The sequence below is a fragment of the Phalacrocorax carbo genome, chromosome 7 (genome assembly GCF_963921805.1).
Source record: "Phalacrocorax carbo chromosome 7, bPhaCar2.1, whole genome shotgun sequence".
NCBI lineage: Eukaryota > Metazoa > Chordata > Aves > Suliformes > Phalacrocoracidae > Phalacrocorax > Phalacrocorax carbo.
The window spans coordinates 21,416,449-21,438,604 of record NC_087519.1 but is presented as its reverse complement, the minus strand read 5'-3'; the positions used below and the strand labels follow the sequence as shown (position 1 = coordinate 21,438,604).

At 41.4% G+C, this 22,156-nt stretch overlaps 1 protein-coding gene across 4 annotated transcripts in view; it reads left to right on the top strand.

The window, feature by feature from the left end:
- PEAK1 (pseudopodium enriched atypical kinase 1) overlaps positions 1-8,507 on the top strand; it is a 130,476-nt gene extending 121,969 nt beyond the window's left edge. For all 4 annotated transcript variants that reach the window (XM_064456764.1, XM_064456765.1, XM_064456768.1 and 1 more), the window contains one exon: positions 1,164-8,507. In XM_064456764.1, the coding sequence (XP_064312834.1) occupies positions 1,164-2,321 (1,158 nt within the window). In that variant the 3' untranslated portion in view covers positions 2,322-8,507. The remainder of the gene's footprint in view (positions 1-1,163) is intronic.
- Positions 8,508-22,156: the final 13,649 nt, after the last annotated feature.

The window sequence follows — 22,156 nt, the reverse complement described above, 5'->3', positions numbered from 1 at the left end:
CAGGTATGAGCTAAGGGAAGCTGTAACTTCATCTGAAGAGAGATGTCTCTCGATTTTCTCTTCCTCTGAGCTTTGCAGTTAAGACCTGTTGGTGCATTATACCAACTGAATACTTAGGCTCTAATCTTGTAAAGATTAAAACATACACTTAACCTTACACGCTTTGAACAAGCTCACTGAAGTCAGTAGAGCTAAGGTATATATGCAAAGGTCAACACGTTTGAGTCATCGTAGAGCTGTAATTTTAATCAGTAAACGCCTTAGAAAAGAGACCCTAAAAGAGGTTGTCCAGTGGCTGTTGTAAGGGGGTTGGAGCTGCCAGTCGTCATGGCAGTGCAAACAATTAATAAGGATAATTACTTTGGTGATTACATATCAACATGATATTTCTGGGCAGAAATAAAATACAGCTATATATGGCAAAATAAAAACATATACTTAGGATCTTGACAAATAATTGAAAGCAATTAAGGTACCATGTTCTAATGAGTTTCCATTCCTCACCTGAGCCACAGCAAGTATGCTTGCCAACAGCCCCTGCCGTGTGCACATACCCCCTTCACTGCAGACATGATGTGTTAGCTTGACACAGCTGCAGCTAATAGATTTCAGTTTCCAATTACAGCAGGCAAGGAGCGTGCATCCAGTCACTTAACTCAGCTGACAGGTGGTAACTTGTTATGCCGTGCTAACTCAGTCATGTGCAATCGTTTTATCATATCCTCAAATATTCTATGCATGTTTCTTTGTATCTCCTATTGCTATTGATTATTTTTATCATGTTCAAGCTTCACACAAAGCTGAGGGAAGAACACAAGATAAAATCATATGGATAAGCAGGTAACTGTAAAGTAAGCTTCATTGTGAATTTACCATATATCAGCTGTTATTCTGACTAAAAGCACCACCTGCCTGAACTGTATTTTCCATTGAATAACATATGCACAGGGAGAGATGCTTACACATATTGGTCTGCAGTTGCTTACTGTCCGATGGAAACTGTTCTTGTGCCTTAAGATAGTCTGCCAAGATCAGTTCAGTAAAAGATTTTTCAGTGCTTGTGTCTAGAGTGTGGATACCCATCAACAAGGTATGTATTTTAAAAAATATAAAGAATTTCAAATTTAAGAGTTATGTGACATCTGTTTATTTTCTTCCCCCAGATTTGCAAGAGCAAAGATAAGGAATCCCAGCAATATTATCACAGCCTATCTATCCGGCAGAGTCTGGCTATCAACTTTAACATCCAACAGGACTGTGGCCATTTCCTTGCTGAAGTGCCAGTTCGCCTCCTTCCATGGGAGGATGCCGATGCATCAGAGGTGGAAGAAGAAGAGCAGGAAGAAGAGGAGAAAGAGCCTGAGCAAAAGAACAGAGGTACTTCTTCCAATACAGAGGCTTCACAGAAAGACAGCTCAAGCAACCAGGGGACCATCAGCAAGCCACGAAGCCGTGTTGTGGTCATCACACGGGAGGTCCCATACTTAACGGTGGCCGACTTTGTGCGTGAATCTGCACCCCGCCATGCAAAAAGCCCAGATTTATATGAGAGGCAGGTCTGTCTGCTCCTTTTACAGCTGTGTTTGGGTCTGGAGCACCTGAAACCCTATCATATCACACACTGTGATCTGCGGTTAGAGAACCTGCTGCTGGTTCATTCCAGACCAGGAGGCAGCCCTCTGAGCTCTGAGTGCATGGAACCCAGTCCCAACACTGCTTGCCCAGCCAGGTTAATAGTGAGCAATTTCTCCCAGGCCAAGCAGAAGAGTCATATGGTGGATCCTGAGGTCCTACGGGATCAGTCCCGCCTGGCTCCAGAAATCATCACTGCAACACAGTACAAAAAGTGTGATGAGTTCCAGACTGGCATCCTCATCTACGAAATGCTGCACTTACCCAATCCCTTTGATGAGAATCCAGAGCTGAAGGAGAAGGACTATACCCGTGCTGATCTCCCCAAGATTCCTTGCCGTTCCCTCTACTCTCAAGGGCTTCAACAACTTGCCAGCTGCCTGCTGAATCCCAACCCTTCCGAGAGGATCCTGATATCAGAAGCCAAGGGAATCCTTCAGTGCTTGCTTTGGGGTCCGCGTGAGGACTTGTTCCATGCTCTAAGTACATCTTCCAACCCTTCCCGGAGGGATGCTGTACTTCAGAACTGGCTGGATATCAAAAGGACGCTGCTGATGATCAAGTTTGCAGAGAAGTCCTTGGACAGGGACTGTGGAGTTATTCTGGAAGACTGGCTTTGTTGTCAATATCTGGCTTTTGCCACTACAGACTCGCTTCATCGCATTGTGAGAATCATGCAGCAGCACTAGTTTGTAGAGCCTGTTGCTTTTCATGAAGCACCCCCCACCTCCACCCCAGCCCTCACTCCAGCCTGCCCTAGGGCTCACACTTTGTACAAGTGTTAAAAAATAGCCTAGATATCAAAGCCAGCAACTCTGAGCAAATAGGTTCTAATTGGAGAAATCGCATCCCGTACCCAATATGACAGAAACTTTACTTTTTTGCCAGGCCTGTTAGGGACTGATCATATACACATGACTGCATTTGGATCAGACAGTATGTAACTTGATTAATATCTAGCTGAAAAGGAGAGCAATCTTTGATACCACTATTTCTACCACTGCAGTAAACAAGTTGCCCTCCTCTTCTGGGTAGTTTCTGTCATTTCCATATGTAGCATTGGTTAGTGAATAGCAGTGACCATAAGCAGAAACGGATTAGTTGTAAATGTGAGATGAATGATCCACCATGCCACGAAACACTTGTCTGCTTCCATTCCACAGACCATGCAAAATTTGCTCTCAGCTTAGTCAGTCCCCCACAGGTGGGCTGGACTCCTCTTTCCTTTGGTCTCAACCAAACAGATTCTGATCTTTCTCTCACACTTTACGCCTTCTATTTTAACTCCCTGGATATGGTTACCTTGCTGACTGGGGCAGTAAGCATCTGTGTTCAGTCCTCTTCCCTCCTTCTCTGCCTCTGACTCACTGCCTGCCCGTATCCTTTCCAGCCACCGATCCGTGATTCAACAATGTTGCTTTAATGAGACCATTACCCTAACCTTAAGACTTCTGCATTAAAAAGCAGAATATGCACACTTTGTCTATCCCATTTCCTACATGACATTCACCAGTCTGGACTGTTGATGCACTGTAACTATGACCACGTTTATACAAGAAGAATACAACACATGGTGGGCAACTGAAATTCCCCTTCTGTCGCAAAAGGCACTAAAGCCTGACTCGAAATGGATAGGACGTACATAACCCCTGACAATCACTGCTATGAATGGGGGATGAAAATAACAGCCACCTCTTCTGTTTTATTTTGGTTTGCTCTTGTTGTTTGTGCCATATTGCCAAGTGGGACTGAAATTGGCTCTGCTGGTATGTTGGCAGGAGATAGGAGTGCTTAGAGCTTGTCTGTGTGTAGCTCACAGGCCACATGGAGACACTTTTACTGCAGGCACCGTTGTCTGAAGGGTAAAAGCAAAGGGGCAAAAACACCGTTGTTTAATTATTGAGGGAGCTGTTAAGTTTGGCAGCCACAACTAACAATATCATGATCCACTTTTCCCACAGCGGAGTTTGGCTGCATATCTCTTGTCTGTTGTAAATAGTGTTTTCTAATGTTGCTGTAGACAACACCCTAAAAATGGAATGTTGTCAGAATAGCTCAAAGAGCATTGCAGACAGACTTTTGGACTAGAGCAGGAATTTGTGAGGATTAAGCAGACAGAACTTCAAAAACTCAACCTGAAGGAGCTTTTCACTTTTAGAGGCCGCTGCTGACTTCCTTCCCTGACCTAACAGCCATTTCCTATGGAACCTCTGCAGTTGTACAGGCAGTATCTTTGCTCAGTATTGCTAGGCTCTGAATTGTTTCCTGAATCACTCTGAAGAATTGATCTGGATGCGGGAGAAAAAGTGATACCGAATATTCTGACTGAGTGATGGAAAACAGCCCTAATTATGAGCCTGTGCTTCTCTCATATGGATCTATGTGCAATTCTTGTATGTATTTTTAAAGCTGTACATTACAGTGTTCACTTTACACACCAGCCTTTACCTGATGCTAGATCTGCAGCCCCTTCCTTTACTTTCCTGGCACATAAATGCACAGATATTCATGTGTTCTTTTATGGATTGATATTTCATTTTAATTGTTAAAACTGTGAGGAATCGATTCACTTCAGCCTTGAAACAAATAGCCACTTTATACAGCTTGGACCAGATGCATGGAAACCGAACAAACAGTCCTGCAGGCTTAAAGTCAGCACAACTAGCTCTGGAATCACACCATACATTTGGAGGGGTTGAAATGTCTGTATTATTCTTCTCTGGCATCTATCAGAGCTAAGCTGAATAGTGTGTGGAAGCCTACATCGATTGTGCTGTAGTATATAGACTGTCTTTGTGACCTTTCTAAAGATATTTTTGAAACTTCTGATTATTATTCTTTTGTTTGATTCACCTGTATCAGTGAAGGATCAGGCAAGGATAAGGATAATATATTTTAATGTGATATGTATTTTTTTCTTTCTCTTTTTGGCAAAAAGGTTAGGATGGCGGCATTGATGCAGAAAAAGAGGACGGTGCATTCAAAGCCCAAGTGCAATGTATGTAGTTGAGGTACTTCCACTACATCAGGAAAGAAAGTTTCTACACTACTGCTGAGCAGCTCGTAGAAGAACCTTTACAAAGAATCACACACGTTCAGTGCAGCACTGCTTTAGCTGGACGCAGGAGGGCAATGCTCTCATAGCTTAAATACACTGAGCATGACAAGTCACTCGCATACTATCTGCTAGCTATTAGTCACAATGTGTTGAGCTACGAGTAGGGCTTTCTGTTCTTTGTGGTCTGGTTTTGTGTTTGTTCCGTATTGCGTGTGCGCACATAACTTCTCACCTAACTCATATAGGCTGTACAAGCAAGTCTTGGACCACTTTCCATTGCAGCGGGCTCATTCCTTGAAGCCAGTATGTGTTTCCGTGTTTACGGACGCATGTTCTCAGTGTCACTTTCATGTCAACACGCACATGCAAAGCTGAATTTTGAATGTTTTACAACCGTATGTATTTAATGCAGCTGGTCCAAAGCCTTTGTATCTCTAGCTATCTAATTTCAGTTTGTATCTTTTGTGATGAACCAATACTCATTTTAGCACTGCAGTATAATCAAGCATGGATAGATGTTCACTACCAATCTCTTTCTTGTGCAGCACTGGGTAAACTTTAGCAATTTGTAATCTTGTGTGGTTTTTTCTCATTAAAAAGAAAGAATGGTCAAAGTAGTTGAACACAATCTGGCCTGAGCTAGTCCTTGGGGAGCTTGAGGCTGACTTTGCAGATATGCCCATAACTGATGATTGTAACTGTGTCTGTGGTGGTTCTCCATCCTGGCAACAGATTGTGCCACACAAATATCCACGAATGTATGCATTAAACTGATTGTAAACAAATCCTAAGAATGCTACAGCATAATTGCTAAGCAAAAGGAAAAAAACCCGCTCTGTTTGTAACTGGGATCCTGTGTATGACAGGAACAAAACCCCTGGCTGTGCACGTTATAATTTACTTGAATATGTGCACAGATCTTGAATTTTTTTTAGAAATGTCGCACTTTCAGTTGAGCTCAAGAAATAGGAAGAGCTGCAAATCTGAGAGAACAGTATTGACTGTAAATATATATTTTTCTATTAATGAAAGCTGTCATTCAAATATTTTTAACATGAACTCTACTGATTTTTTCAGTGGAAACTAATTTCTGGAAAAATCAAATGCTTGTTTGAAGAATTATGACGAGTGGTTTCTGATCCTATTAGAGCCATTAAAAACCTCTCTAATGTTATAGAGAGAGCACAGTGAGTGATTGGATTCACAATGTTTAGTGCCTTGTCAAAAAACGAAAATGTAGCTGGTCAGTTGGTGGAAATCTTGTTCTTTTCATAATAGCCCTAGAAATAATACTGCCCACATTAAGATGCAAAAGAGCTTACAAAAATAAATGGTGTACTTTGTATGATACTGAGTTGATCTATTCAGTGAGAGTTGGTTTTGGAGTTTATGTGAACGAGTTCCTTTAAGTTGCTTGTAGTACAGCATAAACCTGAAGTAACAAAATTGTGGGCTTTCAAATTTGGGATCTGCACAGGGAGAATAATAAGTAGATAACAAGTCAATTGGTCTAGACTGACCACAGCATCAAAAGAAGCCTATTGCTTTGACAATCTACTGCAGACACTCAGCTTCTAGGAGATGAGGAATCTAACTAGTCTGAAAGAAGCGGTGAAGGTAAGATGTGCTGCTCCTGCTGTTGTAGTGGATGTGCTGCACACCGTACTCTGTGGTGTGAAGTGCAAACCTCTCTTAAAACAGGAGTCCTAAAAAACTGTTCCTGAGATGTTATGGAAAATGGTTTTGGTTTGTATTTCTTAAATGGGAATTGCTGATTCACTGATTTTCTTTCAAACTTCAGATCTGATCCAGTCAGTATGCATAACCAGGTGAACATAAAGAGAACCTACTAGTAAAAACACGCCTACAAATTTTCAGGAATGAGGGAATCCAGAATTTCATTCTGGAGCCTCTGGAATATGCAAGCACAGAAGCCTGGTCTCCCTGCCAATATTCAGACATGATGAACTCAGTAACTCAAGCTAGTGTATCATGTTGCTGGCCCACACACAAGAATGCATGTAGCATTTACAGAAATGTTCCACCTTAAATCTTTTATGCTCCACGCATCCTGGCAGCACCCACAAGGTATGAATGGATCATCTTGACATTTTAACACAGGGGAATTCCCACATATTAGGGAGGAAAATATATTCTTTAAAATAAATCACATGTGTTAAGGTTCAGCTACTTGGAGAATTTATTCAGCAGCTTCACACTGTAGGTCCTTAACTCTAGCATGTAAAAATAGTATTTGCTGCTGAAATAAAATGTATCTGTTTCTCAATTCTTGTGCTGAGATGCCCCACCTAATTTTTTTTGTTTGTAATAGCAATTAAATTCATATGTAAATATAAATTAAATAGTCCTGTTTTTATTTAAATCAATTGTAACTTTTCTGAGGAATACAATGGAAATTGGATCAGAGCTTTTAATGCACTTGGCTTTCCCCCTTTCCCCAAACAGGAATTAAGCTCTTTCTCTGTAGAAGCAGAGAAACCTAGAGCACAGTCAGAGCCCTTCAGTCCACGTAGAGAGATGTGATGATGATTTAGTTACGCAGTAAGGTAACATCAAAGTGCAGAACAGAATTCTAAATACCTCTATTAAAATACACCTGTGGAAATATTCTGTAAACAATCATCTGGATTCCAGACATTTCAAGGGAGGAATGCACAAAAAAATATTTGTCAAAAGAAATACTGGGGATGAATTTCTTTAGGGCACCCTCAACTCCAAAAGGAGAAGCAGGTCTTTCCCACTGCTCTGTTGCAGAGAATTTCTAGTAGACATTTGTATGGATTTTGTTATTCACCTGGATGCAGTATTAGAAGGATGGTGATTTTTAATAGACATAGAATGTAATTTAAATAATTTCCTTAAGTCTCCTTGCATTGGTGCTCCACTCAGCATTTAGTTGGAAACCACAGAATGCTTTCAGATCAAGCAGAGTTGCCAGTGGGAAATTCAATACTCAACTTACCTGTACATAAGCATTTTACCACTCTACAGAATTTGAGAATTTGATTTTTACTTCAGACTTTAAATGTTTTTTTTTTTCATAAATCTAAGGGGAAGATTTCAGGGATTTAGAAGAGGTTGGAAGTTTTTTATACAGAGGAAATATTTGTTCATATATATATACATACATATATATATGAGTGTGTAGGCATGTTTTAATATATATGTATGTATATGAATTTTTGTATCCCAAAAGTATTCTTTGCCCCTTTTTGCTTGAAAAAATATATATTATGTATTGTATATATAATATATATTTAAGAGTGTGTAAATGTGAATATAGTCATTTCATAAATAACATCTCTTCAAAAAGGACTTGAAACATATTTCTTTGTCCTTTGGCTTGTTGGTATTAGAAGGTTTTGCAGTTGAAATCCTTGGGTTTTTTTCTTTTAAAACTTAATTATGCTGAGCATTTAAGAATATGTTCTTGTTTTTAATAAAAGGGGGAAGAGGGAAATCTATTTTTAAATTAGGGGTTCCAAAATGGTTGGACTTTTATAAATGGGATTTCTTTAAATCCCTTGAATAAGGAAATTTTTGGTGTTGTTATTTGGGGTTTTTTGTTAGTTTATCTCCATTCTTGTGGGTAATTTGTATCTTGAATTCCTGGTTGCATTGCTTTATCTGGTGCTTCATATCAATATTTACACATTTTTATATAAATTACGTATATAAACTTCAAGCCTTCCTATGTGATCAGGGGCAGTTACACTCTGGTTTGCTGTGGTACTTGCTGTGTACTCTGTGGCATTCATGTTACTGTGTAAATAAACTAGTTTTATTACACTCAAAATCGAACTTGCAGTTGTGTAATTTTTCTCTCTTCCTAGGCAATTAGACAAAAACGTGTATTTCTGAGGAAAACGCATGTGGCAAGTCCAGCAAAAGATTTTACTACAAGAATAGCTGGCGGGTTTGCAGCAGCAGCTAGTGTGTAAGCAAGGCAGATACAAACTTCAGTTGATGAGACTGATGCTCAGCACCTCCAGCCACGCCGCCATGGTCATGGCTGGGCATGCCAGCTGCAGGAATTGCCAGTGCTTGGGACATTGCGCCACCTTCCACCTCTGGTGTTTTCCCCAGACATCTCACTGTGGCTGGAGCTGTTACAGCTCCATCTGGTCAAGTGGCAGCAGCAGCCCAAAAATAAACTGGCCACCAGCAGCTACTGTTGATTGAACCATTGTCTTGTAATGCTGTTTGGAGAGGAGTGACTTGACACATTAATGAAAACAGAGGCAGCCACATGTCTGCACTGGCGCAACCATTATCACTAAAGGAGCTGAGCCAGAGTTAGCAATTTCCCTAGTGTGGACGGGGTTTAAATGACCTGCTGTGAAGGAATAAAATGACTCTCGAGTCAAATTTTTATATGCTGTGACAAAGCAAAGCAAGATGCCTCTAAGGCAGTTGTCTGCAGTGGAATTCATTTTGTGACCTTGAAGCATACAGCCTCATGGAGGGTCTGAGAAAAACAGATGGGATAATATGCATCTTCCATGATCATGCAGACACACTTCAGTGGCAGTGAGATCAAACAGCTCAATTTTATACCCAGATTTGATAGGCAGCAATGGTGGCTGCAGATGCTAATTTATTAGCATATAACAGATGACTCTGAATACATCAGAGCAATGCTGCGCTTCTGCATGACAATCACACTGCCCACAAATACTCTTTAAAAAAAAATACAACCTAAAAAAAAGGCACCCTGAGGGCTCTATTCTTCCCACAGTTACAGTGGCTTTGCACAGGTATGTCATCAATTTTAATGTGATCAGAATTAGTCTAGAGTGTAACTACTACAGGCCTTTCACATTTATTCCTTAGACAGTGTTTCAAAGCCTTTCAAAAACAGTTTAAGCTATTGTCCTCATCCTTTTTAAAAATACAAAGTGAACTCACTCTAGAGGTGTCAGTAAATACGCAACACGTTTAACAGCCTGAGGAATATTTTGGCTTTGCCAGAGTAATCCCTGTTCACTTCAACAAAGTGCTGTGGACTTAGCTAAACAGAGTTAGATTATACCATTTGTCAGTGGCAATCACCACTCTAGAGGGAAGATCTGCAAAAATAGACAGAAACCTTGTCAAGACTTGATAATTATACTAGTTTAACTAAAATCTGTTTGAAATTAATTTAGTTATGTCAGTGCAAACTCTCTTGTGGGTGTCCTTAAGCGGTCGCAGTCTGGCATTCTCATTTCGGCTTCTGCCAGACACGAAGGCAAGTGAAGCCAGCGGACGCCTAGTTTCAGCTGATGCAAGAATGTCTGTATCAGGTTTTTCACCAACTCAGAAATTCACCTTAAGGTAGACAGGCCCAAAGGATCTATGTTCCTCTGTGTGATAAACCTTTTTTTCTAGAAGATCTCCATGCATCACTTGAGCTCTGCAGACTGCTGCTTTTGCCCAAGTCAGTGAGCTTCTATGCTGCCATATATGAATCCCACCATCATCCTTACCCAGCAGTGGTTTTAACCAGAATCAGATACAGGCAGCTAGCTCACAAGTTAAACGTTTGCCACAATCTATTCTGCAAAGAAAGGCTGTAGTTTCCCTTCAGTTGTGAGCTCAGACTCAACAGTTCTGGAGAAAGATACACATTAAAACCTGGTGTTGGACCTTCAAATCTACTGCACTTCACTTGGTACTGCTGCTGCTTTCTCAGGGGGCAATGCGAGAGCCTGGTGCTTAGCCCATCCACTTTGAAGACAGAGGCAGGCTTCTTGCTATCAGTTGAACACTTTCAAATGAACACAGAAGTTGTTGCCTGGCAAACAGACACTGGGGGAACCACTGGGAGAGCAGCTTGGAGAGTCTGAAGCAGATTTGCATATATCAAATCAGAGAACTCAAAATTATAGCTATTGAACATGCATTTTCTATTAGCATCTCCTGCTCTCACCCCCAAGGTGTTATTTTGTCACGATGCAGCTGGCATAGTCAGGATGTGCACAGAAGTGGACACTGGAAGTAACTGACAGTCATTTAAGGTAAAGCCACAACATTCTCTACTACCTCTTATACTCCAAAAGGGGAAGGAACGGGAACAGGAAGGCTTTTTGCAAAGGTATTTACCAATGTCTGTTCTTTTTGGTACTAGCCAGTAGCCCCTGTTCAACAAACACATAGAAAGGTTCGTTCTTAGCTGTTCTGTGGTGTTTTACAGGTGCTGGGATGTGCTGTGTCACTGGTATCACCCAGAGGACCTGGATTGGCACCCTGGGGTGAGGGAGAGCCCATACTCCCCTGTACAGCACCATGCTGCTATTTAGACACAGAACAGCCCCAGGGACAGTACCTGTGTGCAGCAGGGCAGGGGGCTGTTACAGATCTACTGTCAGATGCTAGGTTTTGCCTGATTTCATTGGAGTCTTAATGGTCCAGATTAACTGCAGTGAGCAGCAGCAGATTAACCTTAAAAAACATTAAATCCCTGCAGTTTATCTGTAAGAAGCAAGCTATTAACTTTGCACCTCTCCAAAGTGCAAAAGGATATAAATGCTCTTCTAAAGAAAACTGGGAATTGAATCAAGATAATAAAATTCTCCTGGTTCCTACATGGGCACTAAATTTAAACCAAGTTACTCTTGGAAATGGGACAGTAGTCTGCCCATGTACAGCCGCTACCTCAACCATCAAAAGAAAGGAACACCCCACAGCCTGCAAGTCAGTCACACAGCTTCTCTTGTCCAGGGGAGAAAGGCTCCTTCCAAACTTCTTCCATTTATATTACTGGAAAAAGGTTTATGCTCTGCCATATTAATACACTGGTTTATGTATTTGTGTTTGTACAGGAGTTACTGCTAACTCTGTGATCGTAGGACACGAGGGTGTGCTTCGGCTTCAAACAAGGAGGAGCAACAGGATGTCAGATGATGTTGTGGGATACCACATGACAAATTTTTAATGGCACTAGTTAGAAATGTTTTAATACTATCCACCGCTTCATAAAACCCAGACCCAGAGTTTCACCATCACTAACCCTTTTGCAGCAGTGAACCACTCAAATAATTTCCCTGTGGCATGAAGCACTTCTTCCCATTGTGTATCATCAACTAGAAGGCTTCAACATTTCCTTCCATAGCCATGTCAGCACGCAGTCCTACTCTCATTGCTGTGAGTGAGACACTTCTGTTTGTATGTTTTTGAGGTTATATGGCTCAAACTGAGGGACTAGGAGTAAGGGTATCAGCATTCTGCAGAAATGTCAGAACGTATTTCATCTCCAGCTCATCAGCACACTATTTGCTTGTCATGGGCAGACATCTCCATGCCTAGAACCTTGAAAATTCTTGAAAATTCTGGATGTCCACATTAGACTATTTAGTTTATTTTTTCATTAGGAATTAGTCTGTGTTTATCCAACTCAGAATTTCCTTTGCTGTTTTTATCTGCTTCTTCAAATAATGCAAATCCATCTGGAGTCTTTTACAACCTTCCACAATTTATGCTGATCTGGATAGATTTCACTTTGTGATTAATCACTTCTTCCTGCAAATCAGCAATCAGAAACATTGATCTAAGACTAGTTCTTGGTCACAGAATTTGTACTTGTTACTGCTTGTTACTGAATTTTTCTCTTCTATCCATGATTAAAAGGGTTTCTTTTTCTCCACTCACCAAAAGTAAAATAAAAATACAATATGAGTTTTGTGTGCATCCTAAAGCACTTTACAAGGAGGGCATAATTCCTATGTCACTGATTCAGGAACTGAGGCACAGCATGGTAAAGGATTGTGTTCAAGGACACAGCAAGCTATCTGAGGGGAAAACAATGCAAGAATCCAGGGCCCATTCAACTAAACCATCTCCTACAGTATTTCTACTTACATGCTATTCACCACTGACTCACAACTGTCCAGTATGACCTGGGAGCCTCCATCAATTAAATCTATCACAGAATGATTTTTATAGAATTATAATTTTTGTCAATTTTAATAACAGTTGCTCAAACAAGAAAGTAACAATACTACAAAGCATCTAAAAAGAGAGGAACTCAAGGCTATACCACTGGAGGAACAGATCAAGCTGCTCTGACATCCCCTTCAGCTTCAGTATACATCTAAATTGAGACTAGCATTCTCTGCCACTTCACCATCCTCTTCTGTCTCCCAGTGTGGTGTCAACACTTCTGTTTTGCAAGCGACAACTCTGCCTTGGAGCACCTCTTCCACTTGGACCAGCCCTGTTCCCAGGCATTGCTGAGCAGCCTTTCTTACAAGGAGGTCATGGGGAATGAGCCTCATTAATGTCAATAGGAGACCAGTGGTCAGCTGCCTTGGCACACCATCAGAAATGTGTGTATCAGTCTGTGGGTTTTATAAGTCCCAAATCTGCTACGTTATTATGCTGATGACTTCAGGCAGCCTCTACTGCAAGCTTCAAAGTTTCTTGTGGATTAGCACATACAGTTGGTATTACTTCCCAGAGGAACATGGTCCCTTCTGACATAGCATATGATACCTTTCATCACCATATCAGTGTAAAATACACCAAATGGAGCCTCAATGCGAGCACTGGGAACTTAGGCAGAGAGTCATGGCATATTGAAACATGTCAGGACACTGTGTAAATCTTTTTTTTGCTATTGGGTAACTTGAAAAACAGCTAGCTGTCAAGACTCTTTCTTCTGCTTTAGTCAAAAGGCAGACTCTTTAACAGCTTGGGATCCCTCATACTGTGCTGGGTATCGTTCCAGTACTGATGTACTGGAAAAATGCCATCTGCTGAGCAGCAGTCCATGGGCTTCATTCAGCCTGATCACTCGGGCATCAGGAGCGTTCACAGGGGAGGCAGGTAGAAAATAACAAGTCCAAGTCTCCTCTGGAGCTACTGGCTGACCAGAAGACACATCATTACAGCAGTATTGCAAACTTGCCAAGAAAAGATAGTGGACAATAAACTGCCTACTTCAGATGCATTCCCAAGATGGTATTTGTAAGAAAACAAGAGAGCTGCAGCACAGTCCCCTCAAAGTAAATCCCTCTCAGCCTCTGTCAAGCACTGCTAGATCTGGCAGCCTACAGCTAGCAGCTCTCTGTCTCCAGAGAACTGGGGATCTTGTGACATAAGTCAGCCGGGGACGATCAGAGAACTGGCCAGTAAGACTGACTGGTGACCTCCCCACAAGCTGGTATGAAGCAATTGCAGAGCTGCTCCACACTGCTCCATGTGCAACTTGGATTTAGCTGCTCATCAGAAGTTTCCTTGCCAGCCCTGACTCCTGCCCTGGCCCAGAACTCTGCCAGGTAGTACATTCTTCCCAGGCAACACACTGGATAAGAAGGAGAGTGGCTTTCCCATTAAAAGGCTACTGGGCAGGCAGATGGTGTCTACCTACAACCAGAAAGAGGAAGTTGCAAATGATGCAGCCAGAGTTCAGTGGAGCTTTGCCAGCTTATACCACTAAGCATCAAACCTATAAATCCCATTAGTAAGTTTAAATTTAAAGTCGAAGAGGAAATTATGTTAGATTTACCGTAGACCTCATTGGTTTGGGAGTTCTGTCAATACCCGCCTACTGGGCTGAGCCTGTCACCCATGGCTGACACCACTCACTGGCTGTGCATCTTAGAGGCTTGTACCAATAACAGTCACTGGCAAAAGTAACTTTTCCATAATATTTTCTTTAATGTTGTGTGTCTTTGTCAGACACTCTTATTTTCTTTTCTCTTTCCCTCTTTCTCTTTTTATTTTTATTTTTTTCTCCTTTGATTCTTTTCCAAACTTTCCCTGTTAGTTATTAACTAAATGCCAACTCACTGTGTATTTGGTAATCAGATTATCTGCTAATACCTGCCTAAAGAAGTCAACATTGATTAAACGAAAGGGTGGTCATTATGTTATTTTTAATACAAATTATTGAAGTCCTGAGGCTGCAATTGAATTGAAGGAGAGCTCAAATTAATGAGGGATTGAATTAAATTAGATACATCTGATTGCAATATTTCTGAAATCTCTGAACTGCCAAAAGAAGACAGTGGTATGGCCTTGAGTTTATGTTATCCCTTGAAAATGTACAAAGAACAGCTTGTTTTAACCACATCTGGGAAGTGGGCCTTATCATGGATATAGTTAGTTAAGTGCTCAAAATCTGCAGCAATTTTGAAAAGGGATATAATGTAATAGCAAAAGATTCAGTCTGAATACTAGCCACAAGGTCACTGCTAATTTCTTATTTCACAGGATGTAGGCTAGAGTTCTTGAAGCACTATCTGTTCACCCACATCCTCCCACATACATGATCATACATGATCACTATGAGACTTGGAGACGTGGGTGCACACAATCACTGAAAGCAAAGCTGTATACCACATTTTGGATGCAAGCATATTTAATACAGTCATCCAGTTGCTTTTTAATAATTCTATCCTTTCACACTTCCCAGAGCGTCTTAATGAGGGGTATGATGTGAAAACACGTCACTGATTTCTGATTTGGATGCACTTATGAGTTCTAAGTAGCACAGGGAATGAAGATTTCAAGTTCGCTTTCTACAGGGAGCAATCAGTAGGCTCAGGACGTTGTCTGGACTGAACTGAGCTCCTCAGTTTTAAAAGTGGTCTTTCTAATCCTATCTCTTGTCCTACTAACCATCAACAATACCTTTGCTATTCCTGCCCTGAATCTGGCTTCATCACAGAAGTGCTTGTGTTGCACTGTGTTTCAGTCATTTTAGTGAGATTCTAAACTGCTTTTGAGAAATGCTTTAACTGACTTCGATTGATTGTTTATTAACTCCCAATCATAAATGCTAATTTCATAGCTGAGAAGATTGGTTTGTCTTTATTGCCGTAATTTCACATAGAAACGTAGAAAATCAAATTTTTTATGATTTCAATGAATTTTCTTTGTACTTTGATCCAGTGAATGCAGAGAAAAGATTGTTCCTTCCAGTGTGGTTAAATGTGAGAGCCTGCTTTACAAATGCAATAAACAAATCAAGAGAAAAATCTTGGCATCCTGAAGTTGTGACCTAATTCTATCCTTCATTGCATCACCCCCTCTCTCCAAAACACCCTAAGTTCAAAATAGCTGCCCTTATACATAATAGTTCTTCTCTCTACTCAAATAGGTCACTTAGAGAATAAATGCCATAACTGCATATAACCTTCTGAAACACAAAGAAGCCATAGTGCTTACCCTAGCAGTGCATGGCTGGGCTCTGGAATGCTTTCATCTCTGGAAAAAGCCTTCCTTGTGGTAAACACAGCTGTGTTTTACATCAAAGACAGAATAACTTTCCCCTGTTGATTTGAAAAATCAATTGCAATTACAATCAGGAAAAATGCCCAAATTCAGTGTGCAACTCACTGGACTCCAGACTCAGAGAATCCCCCTGCATGTGGCAGATCTCTGGCTTGCATGAGTTAGCATGCACAAGGAGGCTGCATTTTGGATGCAGATAAGCATTTTACAAAGATGCATCTTTTGTCTGGGGAGGTCTGAATGTTAATTAAGATAGCTCCACTGAAGGCCATAGAGCAATGCTGATTCAAAACATCTCTGAGCCAAGCTTATGGCACGCAGATTAAAGATATGAAAGGAGCAGCTGTAACATATTCTTACATATGTGCTGAGTGTGTCAGACGGTAAAACAGCATGGCCATGAGCCTAGGAAGCCCTAGACAGCTAAATGACTTAACTATAAAACTTCAGAAGTTAGAAGCTCTTAATAAAAAGGCAGCAGATCCCTGGCAAAGCTACCCTGTCGTGGGAACTGTGGTTGGAGGTACCAAGGTTCAGCGGCTGGCCACCTTGCAACCATTTGCCTCAGCAACTATACCACACAAAGCAAGGTGAGCAAAGGATCTGCAGTGAGCAGGATGCTTGCTGTGAACCAAAAGCTCCACATGCCCGACATCAATATTGCCTTGTCCCAATGTTCTGGTTGTTCAGAATGGGAAAGGGTAAGAAATGGAACCTGACTGGGCCAGCATTGCGTTCCTTACACGGTCAGTAAACTGCATCTGTCCTCAACCCCAACCTGTCACTTCCCACTAGGTGTGGGTAAAAGAAGATGCTTGTTTCCCTCAAGAAAAGAGCAAGAGGATTCCTGTCCCTTTGTACCACTCAGGTTATCGGGAGCTTTATTACTCCAACTGTCAACAAGAGAAAAGAGAACGAAGGTTTATCGGATGAATCCAGCATGGTGAGGACTGTCCTTGTAAGTATATTTCAAAGGGACTGTGTTGTTACAGGTAGGAATTTCCAAATTTGATCATTTGTCCCTGTTTTCACTGGGTTTTATTGTTGCTTTTTAAACCAAAATCAATAAATAACAGTAGTATAGCATATGTTTTCCCTATTGTTTATATATAAATATATTTTAAAGCCTACACTAATATATGCCATGTCTTTCACTACAGAGAAGTTCCCAAGGGATTAAATGAACAAAAAAGAAAGATGAAAATATGAGCTTTCAAATGCTGAAATATAGATTTCCTCAATGGTTTATAGAGCTACTAGCTTCTCTGTTTACAATGGGGTTCACCCCTTATCGAATTGAATCTCAGTATAAAGCTATATTTTAACAACCAGCAAGTACTATACCCTTCCAAAACATCCTCACAGCCTCCTTGCAGGCTTCACAGCCATGCAAGCTGATATATATCGAGAAGTTGGGGAGAACAGGGGATGTCCCAGAGGACTGGAGGAAGGCAAATGTTACCCCTATCTACAAGAAAGGCTCAAGGGAGGATCCCGGTAACTACAGGCCCATCAGCCTTACTTCAATCCCTGGGAAAGGTATGGAACGAATCCTCCTGGGGGCCCTCACAAGTCAAATGAAGCACATGACTGGGAAAAGCCAGCATGGCTTCACTAAGGGCAGATTGTGCTTGACAAACCTGGTGGCCTTCTATGACAAATCGACTTGCCTGGTTGACATGGGGCAGGCAGTGGACATTGTCTAACTGGACTTCTCCAAGGCCTTTGATACGGTCCCCCACAGTCTCCTCCTGGAGAAGTTAATGCGTTATAGCCTAGACAAGTGGTCTGTGCAGTGGGTGGGGAACTGGCTGACAGGCCGCACCCAAAGGGTGGTGGTAAATAGCTCTTTCTCAAAGTGGGATTGGTATTGGGCCCAATGTTATTCAACATCTTCATAAGTGATCTGGATAATGGGGTCAGGTGTAGCCTGATGAAGTTTGCGGATGACACCAAATTGAGTGGGGAAGTAGACACTCCAGAAGGGAGAGCTGCTCTGCACAAAGACCTGGATAGGCTGGAAAAGTGGGCCAGCAAGAACCTTATGAAGTTCAAAAAGGAAAAGTGTAAGGTCATGCACCTGGGAAAACATAATCCGGGAGCGCAGCACAGGCTGGGATCCACCTGGCTGGAGAGCAGCTCTGTGGAAAGGGACCTGGGGGTCCTGGTGGACAGAAAGCTCAACATGAGCGAACAGTGGGATGCTGCGGCCAAGAAGGCCAACAGGATGCTGGGTTGCATCAAAAAGGGCATTGCCAGCAGAGAGAAAGAAGTCATCATCCCACTCTACTCAGCGCTTGTCAGGCCACACCTGGAGTACTGTGTACAGTTCTGGTTCCCGCTATACAAAAAAGATGTGGACAGGCTGGAAGGGGTCTGGAGAAGTGCCTCCAAGATGATCAGAGGACTGGGAAGCTGCCATATGAGGATAGGCTGGGAGAGCTGGGTTTGTTCAGCCTTGAGAAAAGGAGGCTCAGAGGGGATCTCATCAGCATGTACCAGTACTTAAGGGGTAGCTACAAAGAAGATGGAGACTCCCTTTTTACACGGAGTCACATGGAGAGGACAAGGGGGAATGGACGCAAGTTGCTCTTGGGGAGATTCCGATTGGACACCAGAGGGAAATTTTTCACACTGAGGACAGTCACCATTGGAATAATCTCCCCAGGGGAGTGGTTGACTCGGCCACATTGGACACCTTCAAGAGTCGTCTGGACAGGGTGCTGGGCCATCTTGTCTAGACTGTGCTCTTCCTAGAAAGGTTGGAGTAGTTGATCCCTGAGGTCCCTTCCAACCTGTGATTCTGTTACTCTGTGATATATGTCATGCCAGGTTGTTTCATCAGGAAAGAAAGGACTTTGGAGGACTTTGTGGCAAGGAGATCTTCTACAATGCAGTATCATTGGCAAATGTGTGATCCTGACCCTCCTCCTTCCCTTACTGTTAAAACAGATACACCTGTTTGCTTCAGCAGAACAGGTCATCAGATGAACTGCCGGCACTCTACTATTTCTCACCTACAATATTGACTGATTTTGTAACCAGCTCCGTCCACTGTGCCAAATTATAAGAAACTGTTTTCTAATTAATCAAGAAAGCTGCTACATGAAAAAAACTGAGCCTTAGCAAGAGCACTTAATTCCTGCAGCATTTGTGTGATTACTGCTGGAAGATGACCTTCATATGCTGTGTCCAGACACAGACACATGATGTTTCTGCTAAGTCCATGGGCTATTCTACTGAAACAAAGGAGATATTTTCTTCCATGGTAAGGAAGCTCATGAAAGTAAGTGACTCAGAGATCCACAGTTGTTGAGGTGATTGCCTGAGATGTGTGGGATATAGAGGATTTATGGGTTACAAACATGATATTCCAGTCAATTACCTTGGGTTTAAGATGAAATAGAACTGTTGAAATCAATGGTACTATGGTGTAATACACTGGAGAATTAAGCCTCAAAACTTTTTACCTACTCTTTGCTTACAGGAAAATTAAAACCTCTTGGAGTCTAACTGTTGCTGTGACAAGACTGCTCAAAGTCCATGCATCTGCAAGTAGTTAAGCCACACAGGGATGATGCTTACAAACAGATCACCCAGGTCATTGGTTCTGTGGAAGTAAACAAACACCAACAACCACCACCCTACACCATCCACATCCTACAGCAAAGTGGCAATTTAGACAGATCTCTCCTGCGTTTGTTCTGCAGCAAACTGAATGTGGCATTATACGGGACAGCTGCAAAATAGAGGGCAGACTGGAACAGTGGGCAGCAGAAGTGAAAGGCACAGACTGAACTGCTGTCTCATCCAGGCAGGAACACGGGCAGCCAAAGAAGGCTAGGTGCCAGATAATGATCTATGTGCTTGCTGACTACTACGAAGACTGGGACTGTAAACAGTGAGCTTTGCCTGCGGAACCCTTCCCGGATAAAAGGAAAGCATGCCTATATAGTAAGGCATGAGGAGAAGATTACAAGCACCAGCAAATCCTCCTGCTCATCTGCACAAATAACAATGACAACAGCCATAGCCCAGAAACAGGAATGAAAACATATTTCTGCATCTGTGAGGAAGCTGTATCTGGCAGTGAGAACATAAGGAGCAGCTCTGCTGGTAGATATTGACTGTCTCACTGTCTATGATGTGGCAAGGTACATAAAACCCTGCTTTGGAATTCTGCTGTGCAGAAGTCACCAGATGGTGCTCTACCTACAGACTTGAAAGTTCTTTATCTTAACATGGGAACGTGTGTGGTCTTTGAGGAAATACATTGTTCTTGTTGCTTTTGTGTAGCCTTTCCTTTAAAGTTTCACTTGCATCTTATTCCTCCCACCTCAAATCACATTTTGGTTAAGGTGTTTATTTGGAACACTCTTCATGTTGGGATTTTTGAAGAGGCATTTACAAGTATGACATCTGCAGCCAGGTCTGCAGAAAATATGGAAAATATGGGAGAAATGCATAAACTGCACTAAGAAAATATTTAGTCATATAATTTTTATATCATTTCTTTTTCCTGCAATGGGAAATATATATGCAAAGCCTGAAAATATTCTGCCTCACAGTGCATACATGACATCAATCCATAATACTGGTACCATGTACTGAAAGAAATCTTCTGAGGATGCAATGGGGATTAAATAATACTAGTAAGGTACTTAGGCTTTTCAGATTAAAATAACTACAGAATAGCATAGCATTCTTATCTATTATTAATATAATGCCAATTGTATCCATCTTCTACTCGTCTTCCCTCTGAAATACTAAAATCACCCTGCTTCAACTAATCAATAACTTAAACACAATCAGCACAAATATTCAGAACATGGATTCCTCTTTTTCTCCTTCATCACCCTTTAAAAAATGATTAATCTCATTAAAATATACATTAGGAGTCACATGCACTGTGGCTTCGAATATCAGGAGAACAGAAATTAAATATTAGAGCACCGATTTGATCGTCTCAGTGAATTTTGAGCGATGTCCAGTAGATGGCAGCAAATAGCACTCCAGGGAGTAAGATGGCCTCAAGGTGAAAGCCTTCGAGCTGCTAAAACACAGTGTTGGCATTTACATGGTTTTTATCCTCTACCCATTACGAATTAAACTAATTTATTTTGTTCTTTGCAGAGAGGCAGAGAGAACAAAGCCACATGAGACTTTCACAATGTTATACTCAACCAGTGTGTAACATGGTAAAAATATCATAGCGCTTGAAAGTAACTTGTCATTTTAATAAAATTTATAATTATTTGAATAATTTATTTCCCCAAATGAAGGCTATTGCTATAGGTCCCTTTACATAAATCAAGGTGGTCATTAAAAATAGTTTCAGGAGGCGAGCAATTTGTTATGAAATGAAGGTCAATCTTATTAGATCACTGCAGCAGGTACCCTAATAACATCCTGACAGAAATGAGGTATCTCATTACAGAAGTTGTATTTTGTTTGAAATATTAGGTCATCCTTAAGTGAGCACTAAAATACACATAATATTGGATTACATAAATTACTCCCCTGAAAAATTGGCCTACACAGAGGTGCTAAAATGACAATGAGTGTATTAGACAAAGCTTAACATTTTCTGTTTTTTCTAGCTGGATTCATCTACTTGATACCAGTTTGTTTGTTGCTACTTCTAGATATTGCACCACAGTGGGCTTGCTAGAATTATACAGAGTGCTGACTTCAGACTTCGACTCAGCAAACTAAACTGATAAGGAAGATGTTTAATTTTCCTTGCAACAGTTGAGGAGGACTAAGTATCTGCCAGCTAGGAAACACCAACATTTAGAAGGGAAATGACACATTTACAGAGTATGGAAGTAAACTTTGCTTTTCTAAACAAAAGAGAAGGAGCTACTTTAACTATCCTTACCCATTTGGAAAGTACCAAGCAGTTTTTTCCAGACTTTTCACTCTACTAGAACCACAGCTGAATGTATGGATATGTTTAAACACTTCTCTGGAGCTATGTCACAGCACTTAATACCTGGCAGGATCATGCTGACCAGCTTCTCCAAGCCAGCGGATAGTAACCATAAAGATATCATCCTAACCATTCCTAAAGGGATAGGCAGAACATCCATAGGAGGGAGCTCAACAGTTACAGTAGGTGTCCCGCTTTCCAGAAGCTCCAGAGCTCCCAGATGTCAATTAAAGACTCATAATATACCTATGAGATACACCAACAGCCTCAGGAAATTGTGAGGAAATCAGAAAAAG